This window comes from Dendrobates tinctorius, unplaced genomic scaffold (assembly GCF_039654945.1).
Source record: "Dendrobates tinctorius isolate UK_male_01 unplaced genomic scaffold, ASM3965494v1 ptg000058l, whole genome shotgun sequence".
NCBI classification, from domain to species: domain Eukaryota; kingdom Metazoa; phylum Chordata; class Amphibia; order Anura; family Dendrobatidae; genus Dendrobates; species Dendrobates tinctorius.
The window spans coordinates 21,828,100-21,851,971 of NW_027361726.1; the positions used below are offsets into that span (position 1 = coordinate 21,828,100).

Genomic DNA, 23,872 nt, shown 5'->3' on the forward strand with positions numbered 1-23,872 from the left:
GAAGCTTCTTACAGAACTCCGGTTTGGCTGTGGATTACATATTTAATAAGTCACTTACATGCAGCACTCACACTGCTGCACCCCCTCATTGCCTTCTATGGGTGAATAAATGCTGCCAAAAACTGAAATACCGTAATTGACGGTCTGCAGGTTTAAAAAATTGCATGAGATTTCTGAACTCATCGCTTTTGCTGGTTCGGTAAAAATGACCTTTTAATTTGCAAAAATGACGGAGAAAGAAAAAACAAAACAAAACAAAAAAACACAACGTGTGAACATCGCCTTATACTGGAAGATCTTCGCATACATTGCGTAGAATGACAAGTGAAGCCTAATGGAAACATTCTTGTCTATATGAAAAGTTCTACAGCCCAAACACTTCTCACAGCTGAGGGTTCGTTACAGTAGGTCAGTGCAGACAACCTGTCAGCCCAGCACACCAGCAGCACAAGTCTCTGGCTGATATCCTGCACTGACACACTGTAACAAACTGCAGACGAACAGATGTCCACATCCGGGGCAAACAGAAAAAAAAAAAAAAATAATGCAGATTTTGGGACACTCACCCCTGCTGCCTCTCTGCAGAGCATCTCCACCACCTGCTGCGCTCCCATGCACAGCTGCAGCCACACCGGGCAGGTTTTAATGAGTCGGTCCAATATGCTGATACCAGATAGTAACGGCTGACCATTCTGTAATGGATCGGGGGGACGGGGCGCCTCCATGACTCTGGCATCTGTTGGACTTAAAGAAACAAAGCTGTTATTACCAGGATCTGACATTGCCTTTATTTTGTAGGTCCTTTGTCTGAGGTCATTGGACCTGGCACAGTGTAGCGCTGCTGCAGCTCTTCCACATCCCGTCGATGCACCAGGGATTCCACAAATGTTTCATCCTAAAACAATCCAATTTACACAGCGAAAGAAAATGTGACAAAGTAAAGCAGACACCAAAATCTGGAACCAAAAGTGTGGAATTACTCAAAAACGGAAAAGGGAAGGAAACAGTGCAAAAGAAACAATTTCCAGCCACTGCGATCCATGGACGAGAGCAAGTGCTATGGAGGGGCTCTACTCATAGTACACAGCGACTGCACCAGCAGAATAGTGAGTGCAGCTCTGGAGTATAATACAGGATGTAACTCAGGATCAGTAATGTAATGTATGTACACAGTGACTGCACCAGCAGAATAGTGAGTGCAGCTCTGGAGTATAATACAGGATGTAACTCAGGATCAGTACAGGATCAGTAATGTAATGTATGTACACAGTGACTGCACCAGCAGAATAGTGAGTGCAGCTCTGGAGTTTAATACAGGATGTAACTCAGGATCAGTACAGGATCAGTAGTGTGTGTACACAGTGACTGCACCCGCAGAATAGTGAGTTCAGCTCTGGAGTATAATACAGGATGTAACTCAGGATCAGTAATGTAATGTATGTACACAGTGACTGCACCAGCAGAATAGTGAGTGCAGCTCTGGGGTATAATACAGGATGTATGTACACAGTGACTGCACCCGCAGAATAGTGACTGCAGCTCTGGGGTATAATACAGGATGTAACCAGTGGTGGGATTCAAATTTTTAACAACAGGTTCTGTGTTTGTGTGTAGGAAAGCCACACCCATTTTAAGCCACACCCATTTACACACACCTTTTCCTCAAACATATACAAGTAGGGGCGCAGTCAAACAGTTAAAAAAAATAATAAATTGGAATGAGATCAGAACAGTGCACAGGTCCCAAATAGACAGCCCAGGTCCCTATAGGCAGCATTGTTCCCCAATAGGCAGGCACACGTCCCCAATAGGCAGGCACACGTCCCCAATAGGCAGGCACACGTCCCCAATAGGCAGGCACACGTCCCCATTAGGCAGGCACACGTCCCCATTAGGCAGGCACACGTCCCCATTAGGCAGGCACACGTCCCCATTAGGCAGGCACACGTCCCCATTAGGCAGGCACACGTCCCCATTAGGCAAGCACACGTCCCCATTAGGCAAGCACACGTCCCCATTAGGCAAGCACACGTCCCCATTAGGCAAGCACACGTCCCCATTAAGCAGCACACGTCCCCATTAAGCAGCACACGTCCCCATTAAGCAGCACACGTCCCCATTAAGCAGCACACGTCCCCATTAAGCAGCACACGTCCCCATTAAGCAGGACAGGTCCCCAATATGCAGCACATGTCCCCATTAGGCAGCAGCAGCACATACTGACCTGACACAGCAGCACCGGTGTGACCAGTCCAGGATGATGAAGATGGCAGGCCGGGCCCGGGGTGACTAGGAAGGCAGGCCGCAGACCACGCGCAGCTCACACTGGGTAGCGGCGCGCGGTTCGTCCTGGTTAGTATCAGTGCGCGGGGGCCGCTGGGGTCCGGCGGGGTGTGCTCAGTCCCTGCGGCTGGCCGGCTGCACGTATCAGTGCGCGGTATCCGGCGCGGCGGGCGGGACTAGGAAGCAGAGCAAGAGTCCTCCTCTGCTCCTGCTCCTTGCCGGCTGCTGCAGGAACATCAAAGTACCGGATCGCGGCTGAGAGTCTCCCCGGTTCGGGGAACCGGCTGCTTTTTTAACAACCGGTTCCACCGAACCGGGGAGAACCCGCTGAATCCCACCCCTGGATGTAACTCAGGATCAGTAATGTAATGTATGTACTCAGTGACTGCACCAGCAGTATAGTGAGTGCAGCTCTGGGGTATAATACAGGATGTAACTCAGGATCAGTAATGTAATGTATGTACACAGTGACTGCACCAGCAGAATAGCGAGTGCAGCTCTGGAGTATAATACAGGATGTAACTCAGGATCAGTAATGTAATGTATGTGTACTCAATGACTGCACCAGCAGAATAGTGAGTGCAGCTCTGCCTTCTCTGTTGGTTGGAAGGGTTATGGGGTTGCTGTGTGTCATTTATCATCATGGTCGGTATAAGTCGGGGTGACCGCAGTATTCCATGCTCTCATTATTGTCCGTCACATCGGATCACGTTTCCTCTCATACATTGTTTGTCCGGATTTCCGTTTATGAATCAGGGAACCAACAAAACTCCACGTTCTTGTTCTTATCTGTGTCCGGCCAGAGTCCCCCCAGAACGCAGGGAATGTTGGAGTCTTTCCTGTACTGTACACAGCCGCTTCCGTTACAATGTAACAGCCATCGAACAATCACCAGATCAGAGACGTCACATCCACACATTAGTACAAGAATTGGAGAAATTCATAAAACTTCTGTAATTTTCTATTGATCTTCACAATTTGGTTTGACTGTGACTGTTGCTTTTGTCCACCAAGTACATCAGACCGAATATGTTTTACAGCTGAAGATCTGTAAGGGTATGTGCACACGTTGCGGATTCGTGTGCAGAATCCGCAGGTCAGAATGCCTGCGTTTTACCTGAGAATATTGTGTGGATTTCCCCTGCGTTTTTACACCTGCGGATTCCTATAATAGAATAGGTGTAAAAACGCTGCGGAATCCGCACAAAGAATTGACATGCTGCGGAAAATAAACCGCTGCGTTTCCCCGTGTAATTTCCCGCAGCATGTACACAGCGGTTTTTGTTTTCCATAGGTTTACATGGTACTGTACATCACTTGGAAAACTGATGCGGATCCACAGGGCCAATTCCGCAATGTGTGCACATACCCTTACAGTTGTATCCAGTTACACAATGTCACCTACCACAATAACCACCAGATATTCTGCACAGCAATAGTATCAGGATCCGATGCAGGATGGAGACTCATCCTTCCTCCAGAGCAGCATTCAGGGGTCACGGTGGGGGAGGTGTATGGGGCCATTGTACTACAAGGTACATTACACTACATACTACAGGGGGGTACGCAGCTCTCCTGCACAGCACAGTGACAAGAAGATATTTTACATATTGGGAATAAAAAACAACTTCATCTAGACAACTCAAATCAAAGACAGGGGTCCACAAAATCTCTGCAACCCCCAAATGAAAGAGTAGAGTGGGGCCCTTCCACCACAAATTAAAGAAAAGGGTCCTCTCCACCACCCAACATTACAGTGGGGGGAGCACTTGCATACATTATTTTTAACGTCAGCACATTCACACATTTCCTCTGGTTTCTACTAAAACTACAAGCATCAGATGGAAATTTTCTCAGCTCAGAGGTGCGACGTGATCCGACCAGAGATCGACCCACACCCGCCGCTAGACCAACGCCTCATCCTCTGGTGCAGATACAGACAGAAGTGGCCCCTGTGTAAGGACAGAATAGGGGCCCTGTGCAGCCCCAGAGCTCATCGTAAAGCACCACTCCATGCTATAGAGGTAGATGTGGCCCCCTGACCTTTAGGGCCCCTGTGTAAAGGACAGTATAGGGGTCCTGTGCAGCTCCACAGCTCATCGTAAAGCACCACTCCACGCTACAGAAGTAGATGTGGCCCCCTGACCTTTAGGGCCCCTGTGTAAAGGACAGTATAGGGGTCCTGTGCAGCTCCACAGCTCATCGTAAAGCACCACTCCACGCTACAGAAGTAGATGTGGCCCCCTGACCTTTAGGGCCCCTGTGTAAAGGACAGTATAATATTCCCTGCATGCCATCTGTCTCTCTTAATTGTGCACTTTGGAATTCTCGCTCAGTGTGTAACAAACTCTCCTTCATTCATGACTTCTTCCTTTCTAATTCTCTTAACCTTCTGGCTCTTACTGAAACCTGGATCCAGCAGTCAGATACTACCGCTGCTGCTGCTCTTTCATACGGGGGGCTACACTTCTCTCATACCCCAAGATCAGACAATAGAGCTGGTGGAGGCGTTGGTCTGCTCCTATCACCAAAATGTACCTTTCAGGTTATCCCTCAACTACCCTCACTTGTCTTCCCTTCTTTTGAGGTCCATGCCGTCAGACTCTACACCCCCTTCTCCATGCGAGTGGCGGTGGTATATCGTCCTCCCGGCCCCTCCCATCAGTTCCTGGATCATTTTGCCACTTGGCTTCCACATTTTCTCTCCTGTGACATCCCTACCCTCCTCATGGGAGATTTCAACATCCCCATTGCTCTTCCCCTCTCACCATCTGCTACTCACCTTTTATCTCTAACCTCCTCATTTGGCCTTTCGCAGCTTACTAATTCTCCAACGCATGAAGACGGAAACTCCCTCGACTTGGTCTTCTCTCGGCTTTGTGCAGTGGATGATTTTGCAAACTCCCCTCTCCCGCTCTCTGACCACAATCTTCTTTCATTCTCTATCAAGAACTGCCAGGCTGCTCAGGTCACCCCCACTGTCCAGACTTATAGAAACACACAGGCCATTAACACCCAGAAACTTCTGAAGAACTTGCAGTCTTCATTGGCCCCTATCTCCTCCCTCTCATGTCCTGATTCTGCATTGAAGCATTACAATGAAACACTTCAAACTGCCCTGGATGAATTTGCACCCCCTATAAATAGAACACCACAACGCAGACGGCGACAACCCTGGCACACGGTGCAAACACGTTTCCTGCAGCGGTGCTCCAGGTGCGCCGAACGTCTGTGGAGAAAATCCAATGTACACGAAGATTTCATCCATTTTAAGTTTATGCTTAGAACATACAACACTGCCCTTCACCTCTCCAAACAAACCTATTTCAACACCCTCATCATCTCACTGTCTAATAACCCGAAACGTCTCTGACACTTTTCATTCTCTACTCAATCCAAGAGTACAGGCCCCAACCACTGAGCTCCGAGCTGACGATCTGGCCAATTACTTCAAAGAAAAAATTGACCAGATCCGACAGGAAATTATCTCCAAATCCCCTCATACCATGCACTGTCCTCCCTCCCCCACTGCATCTAACTCACTCTCTGATTTTGAACCAGTCACAGAAGAAGAAGTAAGCAGGCTCCTTGCATCTTCTCGCCCAACTACTTGCACCAGTGACCCATTTCCGTCACATCTCCTCCAGTCCCTTTCCCCTGCTGTCACCCCTCACCTAACTAAAATATTTAACCTCTCTCTCTCTCTTCTGGTATTTTTCCCTCCTCATTTAAGCATGCCATCATACATCCACTACTTAAAAAACCATCCCTCGACCAAAATTGTGCCGCTAACTATAGACCTGTCTCTAATCTTCCCTTCATCTCTAAACTCCTGGAACGCCTGGTCCACTCCCGTCTTATCCGCTATCTCTCAGAAAACTCTGTTCTCGACCCTCTCCAATCCGGTTTCCGCTCTTTACACTCCACTGAAACTGCCCTCACTAAAGTCTCTAATGATCTGCTAACAGCTAAATCAAATGGTCATTACTCCATGCTAATTCTCTTGGATCTCTCTGCAGCATTCGACACTGTGGATCATCAGCTCCTCCTCACTATGCTCCGTTCCATTGGCCTCAAGGACACCGTTCTCTCCTGGTTCTCCTCCTATCTCTCCGACCGCTCCTTTACTGTTTCTTTTGCCGGTTCCTCCTCCTCTCACCTTCCTCTTACTGTTGGGGTTCCTCAAGGATCGGTTCTAGGCCCCCTCCTCTTCTCCTTGTACACTGCCCCTATTGGTCAAACAATCAGTAGATTTGGTTTCCAGTACCATCTCTATGCTGATGACACCCAATTATACGCTTCTTCTCCTGACATCACGCCAGCCTTTCTAGAAAACACTGGCGATTGTCTAAACGCTGTGTCTAATATCATGTCCTCACTATATCTGAAACTGAACCTATCAAAGACTGAACTCCTTGTGTTTCCTCCCGCTACTAATGTACCTACACCCGACATTGCCATTTCCGTCTGTGGTTCCACTATTACTCCCCAGCAACATGCCCGCTGTCTTGGGGTCATACTTGATTCCGAGCTTTCCTTTGCCCCCCACATTCGATCACTGGCTCGCTCTTGTCATCTGCACCTCAAAAACATTTCTAGAATTCGACCTTTTCTTACTTTTGACTCTGCAAAAACTCTTACTGTTTCTCTTATTCATTCTCGTCTCGACTATTGTAACTCTCTTCTAATCGGTCTCCCTCTTACAAAACTCTCCCCTCTCCAATCTGTCTTGAATGCTGCAGCCAGGATCATATTCCTCACCAATCGTTACACCGATGCCTCTACCTTGTGCCAGTCATTACACTGGCTACCCATCCACTCCAGAATTCAGTATAAACTTATTACCCTCACCCACAAAGCCCTCCATGGCTCAGCACCACCCTACATCTCCTCCCTTGTTTCAGTATACCACCCTACCCGCGCCCTCCGTTCTGCTGATGACCTGAGGTTAGTATCCTCAATAGTCAGAACCTCCCACTCCCGTCTCCAAGACTTTACACGTGCCGCGCCAATTCTTTGGAATGCACTTCCCAGGTCAATACGATTAGTCCCCAGTCCCCACAATTTTAAGCGTGTCCTGAAAACGCATTTATTCAGACTGGCCTATCGCCTCAACACATTAACCTAACCTATCCCTGTGTGGCAGAGCCAAAAATTTTACCATAACCAGGTTCCCAGCATCATGTTCCCACATGCTTTATGCATCCATTAGCCCTCTGTGTCTGTACTGTTACACACTTAACATTATGGCTGGTCCATACAATCAGGGCAACTGTTACCACCCACCTTTCGTGTCTACCTCTTTCCTCATAGACTGTAAGCTTGCGAGCAGGGCCCTCACTCCTCTTGGTATTTGTTATAATCTACTGTATGTGATTATTGTTATGCTGTAATGTCTATTGTCTGTACAAATCCCCTCTGAAATGTAAAGTGCTGCGGAATATGTCGGCGCTATAAAAATAAAATTTATTATTATTATTATTATTATTATTATTATTATAGGGACCCTGTGCAGCTCCACAGCTCATCGTAAAGCACCACTCCACGCTACAGAAGTAGATGTGGCCCCCTGACCTTTAGGGCCCCTGTGTAAAGGACAGTATAGGGGCCCTGTGCAGCCCCACAGCTCATCGTAAAGCACCACTCCACGCTACAGAAGTAGATGTGGCCCCCTGACCTTTAGGGCCCCTGTGTAAAGGACAGTATAGGGGCCCTGTGCAGCCCCACAGCTCATCGTAAAGCACCACTCCATGCTATAGAGGTAGATGTGGCCCCCTGACTTTTAGGGCCCCTGTGTAAGGACAGTATAGGGGCCCTGTGCAGCCCTACAGCTCATCGTAAAGCACCACTCCATGCTATAGAAGTAGATGTGGCTCCTTGACCTTTAGGGCCCCTGTGTAAGGACAGAATAGGGGCCCTGTGCAGCCCTACAGCTCATCGAAAAGCACCACTCCATACTATAGAGGTAGATGTGGCTCCTTGACCTTTAGGGCCCCTGTGTAAGGACAGAATAAGGGCCCTGTGCAGCCCTACAGCTCATCGTAAAGCACCACTCCATGCTTTGGAGGTAGATGTGGTTCCTTGACCTCTAGGACCCCTGTGCAGCTACATGCACCAATAGTATGTCCTCCCATGAACAGCCGCCCTACACAACCAAGACCATCACTGTACACAGCAGGGGGCCCAATCCCTATCCAGCCGCTGCAGCTGTCAGAGCATGCTGGGAGTTGTAGTTTTGCAATAGCTGACAAGGCTGCAGTAACAAAATTCTTGAAAGCAGCCTGTACTCCGCTATGACATGCTTAATAGATCAGAGCTGCATTTATAATTCTGCTGATTGTGGCTGGATACAGTCTGCAAGCAGGATAATACAGCGGTGCACAACTGGTTTTATGGTCCAAGAGCCACATGATAATATGAGCAATCCGGGGGCCGCACTAAACTATACAGCTTCTATTGATACCATAAATGTCTAAAAAGGTAATACCGCTATATACCATTAATGTCTGATGGGTACAAATTCTACTTCCAGGACTGGACCTCCACCGACCCGCAATCTAAGGCCGTGTGTCCATGACGAGGATTTGCGCAGCTTTGACAGATTTTTTTTTACTTTATTGCATCAAAAACGCAGCATCTAAGGCCTCTTTCATACTTCCGTTTTTGACCATCAGCCAAAATCCGCCAGGTTTTGAAAAAAACGGATCCGCCATTTTTTTTTTGCGGATCCGTTTTTTCCCCATTGACTTGCATTACTGGCGGATCTTGACGGATGGCTATCCGTTGGATCCGTTTTTGTGAGGATCCGCCAAATTTTTTTCATCCGCCGGCATGCCTGGATGAAGCTTGCAACTTTTTTTGTTGTTGGATTCGCATTTTCCAGTGCGCATGCCTGGAGAAAGGAAATCAGGGAGAAAATTAACCCTGAAATCCTTTCTGGCAGAGGAAAAAAAAACATTCTCTCTCTCTCTTTTTCCCGGCCAGCGGTTCCTTTAAAATTCTTCATTCTGCGGATCCGTCAAAATAGCTTAGTTACTCACCGATAACGGTGTTTCTCGGAACCCATGACAGCACCACGGAGAGAGGGGATCCGCCCTTCAGGGACAGGAACCTACAGAAAAAGGGCGGTACCTCTCCTCCACCTCCAGTTGGTTACAGAGCATCAGAGGGTCTCCAGGTTAGTTAGACAACAGAAATATATACACAATATTATAATACTGCTTACTTATCAAAGCACCGTGCCTAAACGGAAACACTCTACTAACAGTAAAACGTGCTCACCATACTCGTGAATGGGAGGGGAATAAGCGGGTGCTGTCATGGGTTCCGAGAAACACCGTTATCGGTGAGTAACTAAGCTATTCTCTCTCACCCATGACAGCACCACGGAGAGAATTTCAGAGATTGGTAGCTTAGGGAGGGACCACCGCCTGAAGGACCCTTCTCCCGAAGGTCAGGTCAGATGTGGAGGCTAGATCTAATCTATAGTGCCTAAAAAAGGTCGAAGGTGATGACCAGGTGGCCGCCTTACAGATTTGTTCTATTGATACCTCAGATCTTTCAGCCCATGAGGTCGCCATTGCCCTTGTGGAATGAGCTCTCAGCCCCTCTGGGATGGTATTCCCACTGGATGAATATGCCAGGGCAATCACATCCCTTATCCACCTTGCCAGGGTACTCTTGGATGCTTTGAGCCCCTTCCGAGGACCATGGAAACATACAAAGAGAGCCTTCCTTCCTACACTTTTTGGTGGCCTCTAAGTACTGTACTAGGCACCTTTTAACATCTAAAGTGTGGAACTTTTCTTCCCCCTTATTTTTTGGATTTGGGCAGAAGGAAGGAAGGACTACCTCCTGGGACCTGTGAAAATGTGATGACACTTTAGGTAAATAGGCTGGGTCAGGTTAACTCTATCCTCTAGGATTTTTGTGAAAGGAGGCCCCGCTGACAAGGCTTGAATATCGCTCACTCTTCGGGCTGATGTTAGTGCCACCAGAAGCACCGTTTTAAGAGATAGGATTTTTAGGGGTGCCGAGTGAATTGGTTCAAACGGAGGGCCTGTCAGTGTTGAAAGTACAAGATTCAGGTCCCATGATGGTAATCTTTGACTGGCTATTGGCCTCGATCTGGTTGCGGCTTTAATAAACCGTGCTACCCAGGGGTCACCTGCCACATCATGGTTATAGAGGGCGCCTAATGCCGCTATTTGTACTTTTAATGTGTTGACCGCCAGACCCTGTTCTAGGCCCTCTTGTAGAAATTCTAGGATCTTATCAATCTGAACCCCGTCCTGAACATTTGCCCTAGAGGTGGATAGAAATTTTTTCCATATTCTGCCATAAGCTCTCATTGTAACCGGTTTCCTACTCTTTTGTAGTGTAGTTATCAGCTTTTCTGAAAAACCCCTGTCCCTCATCAGTGCCCTTTCAAATTCCATGCTGTTAAATGGAGGTTCGGTGCCTGAGGATGTAGCACTGGGCCCTGCGATAGCAGGTCCGGGAGATCCGGTAGGACCCATGGGTCGGTTACTGAGAGCATTCTTAGCCAGGAAAACCAGGTTCTTTTGGGCCAGAAGGGGGCTATCAGTATCATTCTCGCCCTGTCCTCCCTGACTTTCTTTAGGACTGCTGGAATGAGCATGATTGGGGGAAAGGCATATGTTAGATTCTGTGTCCATGGGAGCATAAATGCGTCCAGAGTTAGAGGATTCCCCCTGGGATCTAGGGAGCAGAAGGCGTCTACTTTTTTGTTTTTGAAGCCGGCGAACAGATTTACAATCTGCCGAAAAATGGACTGCTTTAGTACCCATTCCCCCTGTCGTAATTGGGTGCGGCTCAGAAAGTCTGCCCTTTGATTCTCTGTACCGCAGATGTGTAGGGCTGTCAGAGATAACAGGTTTGCCTCCGCTAGTTTGAGGATTTTGGCGGATGTGTCCATTAGGGCTCGGGACCTGGTTCCCCCCTTGTGATTTATATAGGCCACTGTGACCCGATTGTCCGAAAGGATACGGACATGGTGGTTCTGGAGTAGGGGTAGGAAGTGTGTTAGGGCATAGCCTACTGCTAGAAGCTCCTTTTGATTTGAGGAGGCTCTTAGTTCTTGATTTCCCCATACGCTCTGAGTCACCTCGTTGTTCATGTGCGCTCCCCATCCTGAGGGACTGGCATCTGTTGTCACTATGTGTGTTATCTTTGGTGCCCAGGGGATCCCTTTGGACAGGTTCTCCTGGTTTCCCCACCAAGCTAGGGAATGAATAGTGCTTGAATTTAGGGTAATGCGACCCTCTAGGTGTCCCCCTATTACTGCCTGGTTGGCCAATACGTCCCACTGGAGATTTCTCGTGTGTAACTGAGCCCATTGAACTGCTGGTAGGCAGGCAGATAGTGAACCCAACAGTGACATGGCGTTCCTTAGTGTCATGGAGGGATTTTGGATTGCTCTTGCTGTAATTTGAGCGATCTTCTTTTTGTGGTTTGGGAGGCGACACTCCTGAATGTTTGAGTCTAGTGTTAAGGGCCTGTCACACTAAGCGATATCGCTAGCAATATCGCTATAACTTGTGACGTTATAGCGATATTGCTAGCGATATCTCTGTGTCTGATACTTACCAGCGACCCGCTCCCCTGCTGGTTATCGCTGATCGCGCGAGAACGTCCTGGACTGTTTCTCGTCGTCAGCTTCCTGCGGCGCTTCCTGCTGTGACGACGAGCGACGCGTGGAGCCGGGCGGGAGGACGCAGGATCGCCTCGTCTGACAGGTAAGTAGCGACCCCCGTCCCCAGCGATGTCGCTGGTGAGATCTGCCTGTGTGGCAGCTCACTAGCGACCACTTAGCGATGTACCAGCGATCCTGACCGCATCGGATCGCTGGTACATCGCTAAGTGTGACAGTACCTTTAGGCCCAAGAATTCTTGTACCCTGCTGGGCTCCAATCTTGATTTTTTTAGATTTAGAAGCCAGCCCAGGTCTTGTAGAGTGTTCATCACCCTGTCTGCATTTTTGAGCCGAGCTGCCCGCTATTAGGAAATCGTCTAGATACGGGATTATTATGATATCTTGTTCCCTTATATGAGCCATCATTTCCGCTACTATTTTGGTGAATACTCGCGGGGCTATCGATATTCCGAACGGCAGGGATCTGTACTGAAATTCTTTCACCTTGCCTTTTATTGAGACGGCTAACCTCAGATACTTCCTGGAGTCTTTGTGGATAGGGATGTGATAATAAGCGTCGCTGAGGTCCAACACCGTCATGTAGCAGTTTGGGAACAGGACTTTGGTGGTAGATTTGATCGACTCCATTTTGAAGCTCTGGTTCTTGACGTATTTGTTTAGCTTTCTCAGATTTATAATTGTACGAAAGGTGCCGTCTGGTTTGGTCACTAGAAAAAGGGGGGAGTAGAACCCTCTGCCCACATCCTGCAGGGGGACCTCCTGGAGGACTCCTTTTTTTACTAGGCCTAGAACCTCGCTTTCTAGCGCTTCCTGTTCTCGCATGCTGGATCTCAGCGGCGTTGTTACATATTTTTGAGGCGGGAGAGAGAAAAAGTCTATCCTTAGGCCCTCCTGGATTAGGTTTATTATCCATGGGTTTGTTGAAATTCTCCTCCAGGCTGGAAGGAAAAAGGATAACCTTCCCCCCACCCTTGGCGTACTGTCACTTGGAGGGCTTTTTGTCCCGGGGAGAGTTATTAAAGAAGAAGCCTCTATCTCTTCTTTTATCATCCCACTTTTGTTCCCTTGGTGGTCTTCTCTGAAAAAACCCCCTATTCCGAAAGGGTCTTTTAAATGCCGCTGGCCCTAAATTTGGGAATCCTTTTTTCTTGTCCCCTGCTTTCTGGAGGATGTCATCTAACGTTTCCCCAAAAAGGAATTTTCCTTCACAGGGGATGGAGCATAATTTCATTTTGGTCTGTAGGTCCCCTGGCCAACTTTTAAGCCATAGTGTCCTTCGGGCCGCGTTTGAAAGTGCTGCTGTTTTGGACGATAGTCTGACTGAATCGGCCGATGAGTCCGCTAGGAATGCAGCCGCTCCCCTTATTACTGGGATAGAATCTAAAATTTTATCTCTAGGTGTCCCTTCCCTCAGCTGTTTCTCAAGTTGGTCCACCCTTACCATTAGGGCTCTTGAGGTACATGTCGCCGCTATCGCTGGCCTGAGGTTACCGCCTGCAGACTCCCAAGCCCCCTTTAGAAAGGTATCCGCCTTCTTATCTAGGGGGTCCCTGAGGGTGCCCATGTCCTCAAAGAGAAGGGCGAATTTCTTTGAGGCTTTAGCAACTGCTACATCGAGTTTCGGGGCTCTATCCCAAGACGTGGATGCCTCCTCCTCAAAGGGATATTTCCTTTTAAGGGAAGGGACCGTAGTATTTTTCCTATCTGGCTTATCCCATTCCCTTTTGATTAGGCCCTTGACGATTTCGTTTAGTGGAAATACTCTCCGTTTTTTCTGGCCTAGCCCCCCGAACATTATGTCCTGGACTGTCTTATCCGGCCTCGGGTCCAATACCCCCATGGTAGACCTTACAGCTTTCACCAGTTTGTCTACCTCTTCTAGGGGAAAACAATGGCGCCCTCCTGTTTCCTCGTCTGAGGAGTCAGATTCTGAGGATTTAGACGAGATTTCCCCTGATGTGGAAGAATCTGACTGGGAGGTTTCTACCGTGTCTTTTTTCCTCGTTTTATCCTTATGTTTAAGGGATTCGAGGGCACTCTGGACCTCTGATTTAATTGCGCCCCTTAGGTCAGATGCGAAATCCGGAGTCTCCTGACAAACAATTTCTTTTGTACAGGACTCGCATAGTTTTTTCTCCCATGATACCGGTAGGGGTTTAGTGCAAGTGGGACATTCCCTGATCTTTTTAGCCTTCTTCTTTCCCTAATAAGGGAGAGGGATTGCATTACAAGGGTGAAAAAAAAAAGGCGCGTGGCTGCAGGTACCGGTTCGGGAGACAGAGTCAGGTCCTGTATAGGCTGATCTCCTGGTGGCGTTTTGCTCCTCGCTGCTGACGTTCTACGCCGCGTGGAGTGACTGCTGGAACGGCACTCTGTTTCGTTCCTTTTGTCGGTGGTGGTGTTGGTGGTGCTGCTGCTGTTTCAGCTGCTGCCTCTGCTCCTGTTGCTGGTCGCTATCCTCCATTATTAGGATCGCTTCCAGCCAGGAGTTTCTGCGCCTCACCTTTTTTAAACTTAGCGCCGCGTGACGTCACCGCTCCCCCTGCACGCGCTGGTCGGGAAGCGCGCTCCTGCGCATGCGCCCGGTTCCAGGACCCGGAAGTTGCTGGTCTACTTCCGGGGCAGCGGCCATCTTGGTACTCTCCGTACCATGGCGCTGCCCACGCTCCACCGGGTCCCGCTGAGCCCCAATCTCCTTTCCGGCGCGGCGACTCCGGCGTCTCTCCCCTCCGCTCACCCGGCAGCCCGCATCGGCCCCGGCAGTGGCGGCTTCGGGCACCGCACCTGCCGCGACAGGGGCCTCCCCGCTGCCGATAGCCGGACAGGCCGGCCCCGGACTCCTGGATGCACAGGTACCATCCTGTGGGTCCCTCCGTCAGGGACAGGAACCCAACTGAAGGCGGAGGAGAGGTACCGCCCTTTTTCTGTAGGTTCCTGTCCCTGAAGGGCGGATCCCCTCTCTCCGTGGTGCTGTCATGGGTGAGAGAGAAAACGCATCCTGTAGCATCCGTTCACATCAGTTAGGAACGGATCCGCTTTTCCGCCTTTTAGGTGGATTTTAACTGAGACAAAAAACTGAAGTGTGAAAGAGGCCTTACAGATCCAACAAAGTGAATTTATAGAAATCTGCGACCCAACGTTTTGTTTTATGTGCGGATTTTCACCAAACAACATGTAATCCGCACACGACTCAAAGTTTTGTCAAAGCCAAATACTAAGAGGCACAAAAAACAAAAAAAAAAAAAAAAGCAGGACATAGTAATAAGACAAAAACACAGCAATAAAAGAACAAACCACAAGTAATGTAATAGGAGCAAAAATAGGTACACAAAATCTGCAACATCAAACACTCCCCGAATCCTCACGGCGGGAGGTCAACCTCATGGTCCGTTTACTGACATAGATTCTGCTCCTAAATCCACATTAAAATCAGCGTCCGAAGATGACGATTGTAGGAAGGGGGGGGGGGGATTTTGGCTTAATGTCATAAATATACTGTAACTGTACCCTTTCCTTGTTATTAAATAAAAAAAAAAAAAAAAAAAAAAAACAACAGCGTCCGATACTCTGGACAGGTTTCTGAACGACGATGGGAAAAGCTCCTGGACGGCACAAGGCAGTTTTTTCACATTTTAAACATTTTTCAGTATAACTAGCAGGATTATTCAGACTATTGGAAGATTTGTTGATATATATATATTTGAAGATACATGGTGATTTGCAGGAAATTCCTTGGAAAAACTGACTTTGCCATAAAGAGGAAGAGGCCATTGTATGCATACGGCTCTACAACAGATCATGGGGTTAGATTACTGCCCAATGGTGCAGATCTCAAACTACAGAGAATCCATAGACGCAGAGACCTTCCATATAATTCACATACTGCTTTCTGGCAGGGCCGCCATCAGGGCATTACTGCCGTTACTGGTATATGGGGCCCAGTAAGCAGAGACAAAAGGGAGACCCAGGGTATAATAATGTACTGTGTGTTGGCATCAGCGGCGCACATCTCGGCACAGGGAGCTTTCCTGATACTGCACGGTCATCCAAACAAAACGGCAGAGTACCGCCTCTTCTGTGACGCGCTGGTTACGGTGCCTATGCAATTACGTCATCATGCACACACAACACTCGCCAGGACACCAAAAGTAGAGGAGCTGGCAAGAGTCTGAGAGGTAAGCATGAAAAACTTTTTTTTTTATAAAATGAATTAAAATGGGTGAAAGGGAGTAAATGATGTAATGAAACTAGGTGATAAATAATGTATTGAGCATGGGGGAGACCAAATGACGATGAGGAATAGAGGGTTGGAGCGAGAGGGCATGTCATAATGAATTAGGGCAGAAGGGGCATGTAAATATAATGAATCAGGGGGGAGCAGGAGGTACATAGTGGGAGGCGATAAGGATACAGCAACTGGTATTGAATTATGGGAAAGAACAAGGGCCAATTAATTTATATATTTAATAGGTGTGGAAAGTGGCTATGTATAGTTTGTGTGGGCGCAGTGGTGAATTATAATTTATATTTGAATAGTGGGTTGCATAACTAATTATATATTAAAGCTTGGTGCATGTCTATTTTCAACAGTGTAGTGTAGAAGAAAGGGAAAAAGTGGGGAATGTGCTCTGCAAGCGGTGCTCTAGATAACTTATTTTCTTCAGAGATGAGACCTGGCTAGAAGTAGTGATGGCGGTCAGTGCTGGATGAAGAAGACAATCAAAGATGAAGGACTTCACCTAGAGGCATCACTGGTGAGTCAGTGTATTACATGTACACACACGACACACTATATACTGTGTACTCTGCTCCTGTGTATAATGTCACTGTGATCCCTGTATTACCTGTACACTATATACAGAGCTCCTGTGTATAATGTCACTTGTGATCCCTGCATTACCTGTACACTGACACTATATACAGAGCCCCTGTGCATAATGTCACTGGTGATCACTGTGTTACCTGTACAATATATATTATATACAGAGCTTCTCTGTAGAATATCACTGGTCATCCCTATATTACCTGTACACTGACACTATAAACAGAGCTCCTGTGTATAATGGCATTTATGGTAATATTAGTGCTATGCTTTTTATTAATGATGAGTATTGTAGTGTTCGGTCACTATGTGGTGGTAATATATGGTTTGGTCATGGTCCGACAGTATTTGTCCCTTGTATGTGGTACTATTGGGCTCATTTCTGGTCTGCCTCTGGTTTCTGGTGAGGGAACTGTTTGTACTGACAGAGGAATTGTGAGTTCTGCTTCCGGACTCCCTCTGGTGGTGGCAGGAGGTAATTAAGCTGATCTAATTAACAGAGACCTGCCACCTGATAATGAGGACAACGATTGGACATCTGGAGTGTCAGACTGGATTTAAGACAGCCGATTCCCTATTCCCATGCTGGTGATTTTTTCCTGCCTCCTGAGGTCTTGGTTTCCAGCTCAGTTCCTGTCTTCTCAAGCTAAGTTTTCTCTGCTAATGTTCACATTTGATTTGGTTTTGTCTAGTCAGTTTTTGTGTGGTCAGCCAGCCCCGTCTGGGGCTGTGCTGAATTTCCACTCTTATGTTACTGTATGTGCCAGTTTGCTTTTTGTCCCTTATTAGATTGGCCTCTTTTTGCTCTGTTCTCAGAATATGCCAGAGTGCTGATATAGTGGGTGAAGTCTAGTGACTTCAGGGTTTTTTTGCTATCAGAAGTGTTGGACATTTTTTGCAGGGTTTTTGGCATGATTGCAGACAGTATCTTTCCTTTCCTGTCCTTTCTAGTTAGTGTGGGCCCCATCGTTTGCTCAGCCTATTTTCCTACCTGTGTTTGTGCTTTCATCTTGTTTCACCGTCAATACATGTGTGGGGGCTGTCTATTCCTTTGGGGTCTGGCTCTAGTGCAGTTTAGATTTGCCCTTATCTTGCTTTAGGCTTATTTAGTCCTCCGGCTGTGACGAGGCGTCTAGAATCATCGTAGGTACGCTCCACGGCTACTACTAGTTGTGTGTTTAGGATCAGGGGTCTGCAATCCGTGTAGTTGTCAACCTCTCTGGTTTTCTGTGACTTAGCTTGGTCTTGTTTTCCTCCTCGGTGACCCAATCATAATATATATAATTATCTATCTCTCCATCTCCATATCCCTGTCATGGTGACAGCTCAAAAATCTTTTAGCCAAAACAAAAGCTGCTGGCTATGTGTGTGATCTGGGAACTGTTACTGTGTGATTGGTGAGGACATGGTGCAGAAGTGAAGTATTTCAAAGAGTGGGCAGTGGGACTCTGCAAGGTTTGAGGGGTAAAGGCGGAGCTGGGGAGGAGTCTCAAGAGGGCCCAAACATTTTGCCATTATGGGCCCTGAAATTCCTGGCGGAAGCCCTGCTTTCTGGAGCCAATCACCTGATGCATCCAGTGATGTCTGCACCAGGCACCATCAGCACCTGCCAGTCCCGGCTCCTCGACTGCTGGCTCTATTCTGTCTTTGGCTGCTCACCAGGGCTGTGGAGTCAGAGTTGGAGTTGTGGAGTTGGTGCTCATTTTGGTGGAGTCGGAATAAAATGGACCGACTCAGACTCCTAAAATATATAATAAATTGGGTACAGTAGCTCAGAATGTGCTGAATATTTTTTCATAGGAATTTGGGAAAGTTATGAAATGTCCTATAAATGGCTGTTCTATTCCTGATCTAAGGCTACATTCACACACAGCGTTTTTTGAGGATACGTTTTCAGCTGCAAAAGCAGATCAGCTTTTTAAAAACCGCATCACCTGAAAGGTTTTTGAGCTCATAGATAATGTTTTCAATAGCAAAAGCAGATTAGAAATCTGCTCTATCCATCCATTTATCCATATCTTATCTGTACCAAAAAGAATGAAAACCGGGTAGCACACAGACTAACACTCTTTTTTTTTTTTTTTTAGCTCCAGTCATGTATACCTCATAGCTGCCCAAAAGGACGCCCAGGACAGGCATTGCTCGTCTTCAGTAACACATCAATTGATAGTTGGAATAAATAGACTGCATTCACCACATCTTCTTAAGGTGCAGGCTTTATTTTCAAGTGTAGGGGTGTGCAGTAGGGTGACCGGATCTCATATGGGGGGGAAAAAAATGTCAGAATCTTGTTAGTCTGGACCCCACAAAACGATTCCCCTTTCCAGATATTGAGATAGCCAAAATTTGAGCTCGATCAAATGACGTTAACCCATGCCGCTCGTCGCTCAAAGTTTGAAAAAATCCAAATTGAGGTATTTTAAGATTTAGGTATTTTGCATAGTCTGTTAGACTATATAGAATGTGACAACAACATTGCAGAAATAGCCCTGACCAAATTTTCGAACCATTTGTGGTATTTGAATGCAGAGTTGGTGGGATTATCGTTTTTTGATCCCACCATTACAGACAATGAAAAGTTGTTAATGGCTAATAAATTGCTCAGTAGCACAGATGAACCATCAGAGCACGCTAACCTACATGAGTTGATAATTTTACATAGTTATCTAATCTATTCTAGAGCTTTTGTTAAAGTAGTTTTTGAAATGTCAGAATATAATGCTCGGCATTTGCTTACAACTTGCAGGACATATTGCTTTTGTTCTTCATCTTTTGTCAGAAGGTCGTTAAAGTCGGTTTCTTCCTACCTCTTTTAATTTTTCTTTCCTAACTTTTGGATTTACAACCCTAGCGTGCTCTGATGGTTCATCTGTGCTACTGAGCAATTTATTAGCCATTAACAACTTTTCATTGTCTGTAATGGTGGGATCAAAAAACGATAATCCCACCAACTCTGCATTCAAATACCACAAATGGTTCGAAAATTTGGTCAGGGCTATTTCTGCAATGTTGTTGTCACATTCTTTATAGTCTAACAGACTATGCAAAATACCTAAATCTTAAAATACCTCAATTTGGATTTTTTTCAAACTTTGAGCGACGAGCGGCACGGGTTAACGTCGTTTGATCGAGCTCAAATTTTGGCTCTCTCAATATCTGGAAAGGGGAATCTTTTTGTGGGGTCCAGACGGACAAAATTCCAACATCGATTTTTTGCGGTCACCCTAGTGTGCAGTATGAGGTTCTGCAGCAGCTGAGGTGTGCAGTATGAGGTTCTGCTCCCCCCTTGTTTTGATTCTGGCTATGCCCATGGTGTGAATGTAGCCTGAGGATCTAGCTTTGTCTTGGCTGAGATAAGTCAGTGCTGCACTCCAGCACCAGTGAAGCTCCTCCTCTACAGACAAGGGTACAAAGTAAACACACTCAAAAAGAAGGAAGGCCTGCACTCATCTCAGAAGAATTGCTAGAGTGAACAGAACAACAAGATTAAGGTAATTACTTCTTAAAGCATATTTAAACTTTCAATAAACTGTGCATCAATCAATAGTCCAGTATATTGTATATTCTCTCTGTATGCTTGATGCTTGTTTGCTTTTTCTTTGAGTTCATATACTTTTGGGAAGATAGCTTTTATACAATATACATACAATATACAGGGAAAATACAGCAACAGGATTGATGAGGACTTATATGAGGACTTGTATAGGTATGGAAGCCAAAACATCAAGATATTAGCTCTGTTATCAGTTTCTTTGTTCCTGGAGTATGATACACAACAAACTTGCTCCCTCCCTCCTCCCCTCTTCATAGACTGTGAAGCATTTAGTGAGCTGTACCCTAAGAAAAGCCTTGAAAATTCAAAGTAAAGCTATATAATAACATATTTTACAAACTTTATATTTGTCATCTGTACTATTGATTTATGCAAAGTTTTTTTTATTTCTATCTAAAATTATACAGTAGGGAAAGTATGTATTTGATACAATGTCGATTCCTACCTACAAAGAATGGAGAGGGCTGATATTTTTAATCATAGGTACACTTCAACTGAGAGAAACAGAATCTACAGGAAATGTCTGACCTCTGTAATTGCAAACAAAGGTTTCTGTACCAAATATTAAGCTCTGTTTTTCTATTGTATCAAATACGTTTTTCATGCAATAAAATGCATATTATTTAAATCATACAATGTGATTTTCTGGATTTTTTTAGTCTCTCACAGGTGAAGTGTACAATTGCAGACCTCTCCATTCTCTGTAGGTGGGAAGAATTGCAAAATTGTCAGTGTATCAAATTCTTATTTTCCCTACTGTATATGGTTCCCTGTTCTTGCTGGAATTATAATATACATTATTTTATAGGACAAAATTATTTTGAGAGTGAATTTATATGATTACCAATGGCGGATCTTAATAGGGGCGGATGGGGCGGTCGCCCCGGGCCCAAGGTTTTTTGGGGGCCCAGGGCACTGGCGTAGCGTGGTGGGGGGGACGGGGGGGCGGTCCGCCCCAGGCGGCATGTGTGTGGGGGCGGCGCGGCAGCAGCAATTCCACCCTGCAGTGCAGTGGCGGGCAGGGAGCGATGCGATCACGGCAGCTCCGCTGCCTGCAAGAGTGAATAGCAGGAGTGGAGCGGCAAGGGTCCGTCCTGCTTCCTGCCCGGAGGCCGCGCTTCCTGTTTCACACAGAGGAGCGCCGCTGAATGACGTCATCATTCAGCGGCCGCTGCTGTGTGAGGGAGGAAGCTCGGGCGATGCTGCGGACAGGTGAGAGGTGGTGTCTTGTGTGTCTGTCTGTCTGATGGAGCAGGCAATGATGGGAGTGATGGTCTAGAAGGCAGTGATGGGGTGAAGGAGCAGACAATGATGGGGTGATGTAGCAGGCAATGATGGGGTGATGGAGCAGGCAGTGATGGGGTGATGGAGCAGGCAATGAGGGGAGTGATGGGGTGATGGAGCAGGCAATGAGGGGAGTGATGGAGCAGGCAATGATGGGGTGATGGAGCAGACAATGATGGGGGTGATGAAGCAGGCAATGATGGGGTGATGGAGCAGACAATGATGGGAGTGATGGGGTGATGGAGCAGGCGGTGATGGAGCAGGCAATGAGGGGAGTGATGGGGGTGATGGAGCAGGCAATGATGGGAGTGATGTGGTGATGGAGCAGGCAATGAGGGGAGTGATGGGGTGATGGAGCAGGCAATGAGGGGAGTGATGGAGCAGACAATGATGGGGTGATGGAGCAGGCAATGATGGGGTGATGGAGCAGGCAATGATGGGAGTGATGGGGTGATGGAGCAGGCAATGATGGGGTGATGGAGCAGACAATGATGGGAGTGATGGGGTGATGGAGCAGGCGGTTATGGAGCAGGCAATGAGGGGAGTGATGGGGGTGATGGAGCAGGCAATGATGGGGGTGATGGAGCAGGCAATGATGGGGGTGATGGAGCAGGCAATGATGGGGGTGATGGGGTGATGGAGCAGGCAATGATGGGGGTGATGGAGCAGACAATGATGGGGGTGATGGAGCAGACAATGATGGGGTGATGGAGCAGACAATGATGGGAGTGATGGGGGTGATGGAGCAGGCAATTATGGGGTGATGGAGCAGGCAGTGATGGGGTGATGGAGCGTGATTTTGTGCGTATTGGCCGTAGGCCTACAGCTTATGTGCAACGTCTTTTTAGGCCATGTCCACACGTGGTGGAATGGTGGCGGGTTTTCCGTATGGACCCGCAGCAAACCAAGTGCTGAGGTCCGTACGGCTGTCAATTCCCGCACGGGGACCGCAGCGCTCAGGTGGGAAAGGGGGTACAGGGGCCCAGGTTTTAGGAACAGCCCCGGGCCCATAGTCCACTTAATCCGCCACTTATGATTACAAAATGTCTAAGAAGCTCCCCATGAAGTCAGCTGTATTTGAGCATTTCACAGTGACTCAAGATGAAAAATATTTTGTATGTCAATGTATGACAAGTGACCCAGAGGAAAACAAATGCTGTGATGCCAAAATCAGTGCATACTCAGGCAGTGATAAAAATGCTCCTATAAGAGCTTCCAAACTAAAAAGACATTTACAACGCTTCCACCCAGAAGTTTTCAAAGCTGTGACTGAGAAAGATAACAGCAGCACCAAGAAACCCGTGCCCAGCACTTCCTGCCAGGCAAAGGAGGAGGAAAGAGCATCTCAAACATCATTAACAAGATATTTTGTAAGTGACAAAGTTACTGTAACAATGACAGCAGATATGTTTAAAAGACAGCTCATACAGCTTGTTGTGAAGGATGGTGTACCATTTATCATTATTTGCACGACCAGCTTTTACAACTCTTAATGGAGAAATGGCCCACAAACTTGGTGTTTCTCTGAAAGAGAAAGTATTAGAAAATTAGTGATTGAAGAAGCCCTTAAACAAAAGGAAGATCTTAAAAAGACTCTCAAAAGACGCTTCATGTTTCTTAAGATGGATGCCTGCACACGTCACAGACTGAACTATTTTGCCATCAATGTTCGATATGTTTGTGACAACTAAGAAATTGTTACCAAGATACTGGCAGTAAAAAAACTAAAGCTCATCACAGCAGCCAGTTTCTCCAGGCCTTAGTGGAAAAAGTCCTGCAAGATTATGAACTCAAAAAAGAACAGTTTCTTGCTATTGTAACGGACAATGCTTCAAACATAAGTACAATTTCACTGATGAATGAGAGTAATGAACAACAGCTAGAGGAACATTTAGGATTCAGTATGTTTGAGATGGAAGGCCACAGTGCTGTTCATGTAACTGAGGAACAAACAGATATTACTACAGAAGAACAGCAAAATTATACTGTAGAAATAGATGATCTTGTTGAAGCTGCTTCAAAACACTTTCATATTCATCACATGCGCTGTGTTGTGCACACGCTGCAGCTGGCAATAAGAGATAGTCTGCAAGCGGGACATGCTGGAAATCTGATTGGAAAAATGAGGAAATTGGCTATTGCCACCAGAACCCCTAAAAGTGATTCCATCTTGAAGAGATGCGCTGGGAAAGGGGCAATTGTCGATCAAGCCACTCGGTGGGGAAGCACTTATTTAATGATTGAGCGATTGCTT

The 23,872-nt window shown here is 46.9% G+C and overlaps 1 protein-coding gene across 3 annotated transcripts in view; it reads right to left on the reverse strand.

Moving 5' to 3' along the window:
- Positions 1-23,872, reverse strand: part of RIN3 (Ras and Rab interactor 3) — a 97,341-nt gene that overhangs the window by 40,229 nt on the left and 33,240 nt on the right. For 2 of the 3 annotated variants that reach the window (XM_073578130.1, XM_073578128.1), the window contains exon 2: positions 567-744. In XM_073578130.1, the coding sequence (XP_073434231.1) occupies positions 567-744 (178 nt within the window). Of the gene's footprint in view, positions 1-566; positions 745-18,346; positions 18,397-23,872 lie in introns of those variants that run through there. The other variant, XM_073578129.1, reaches the window with a different exon arrangement.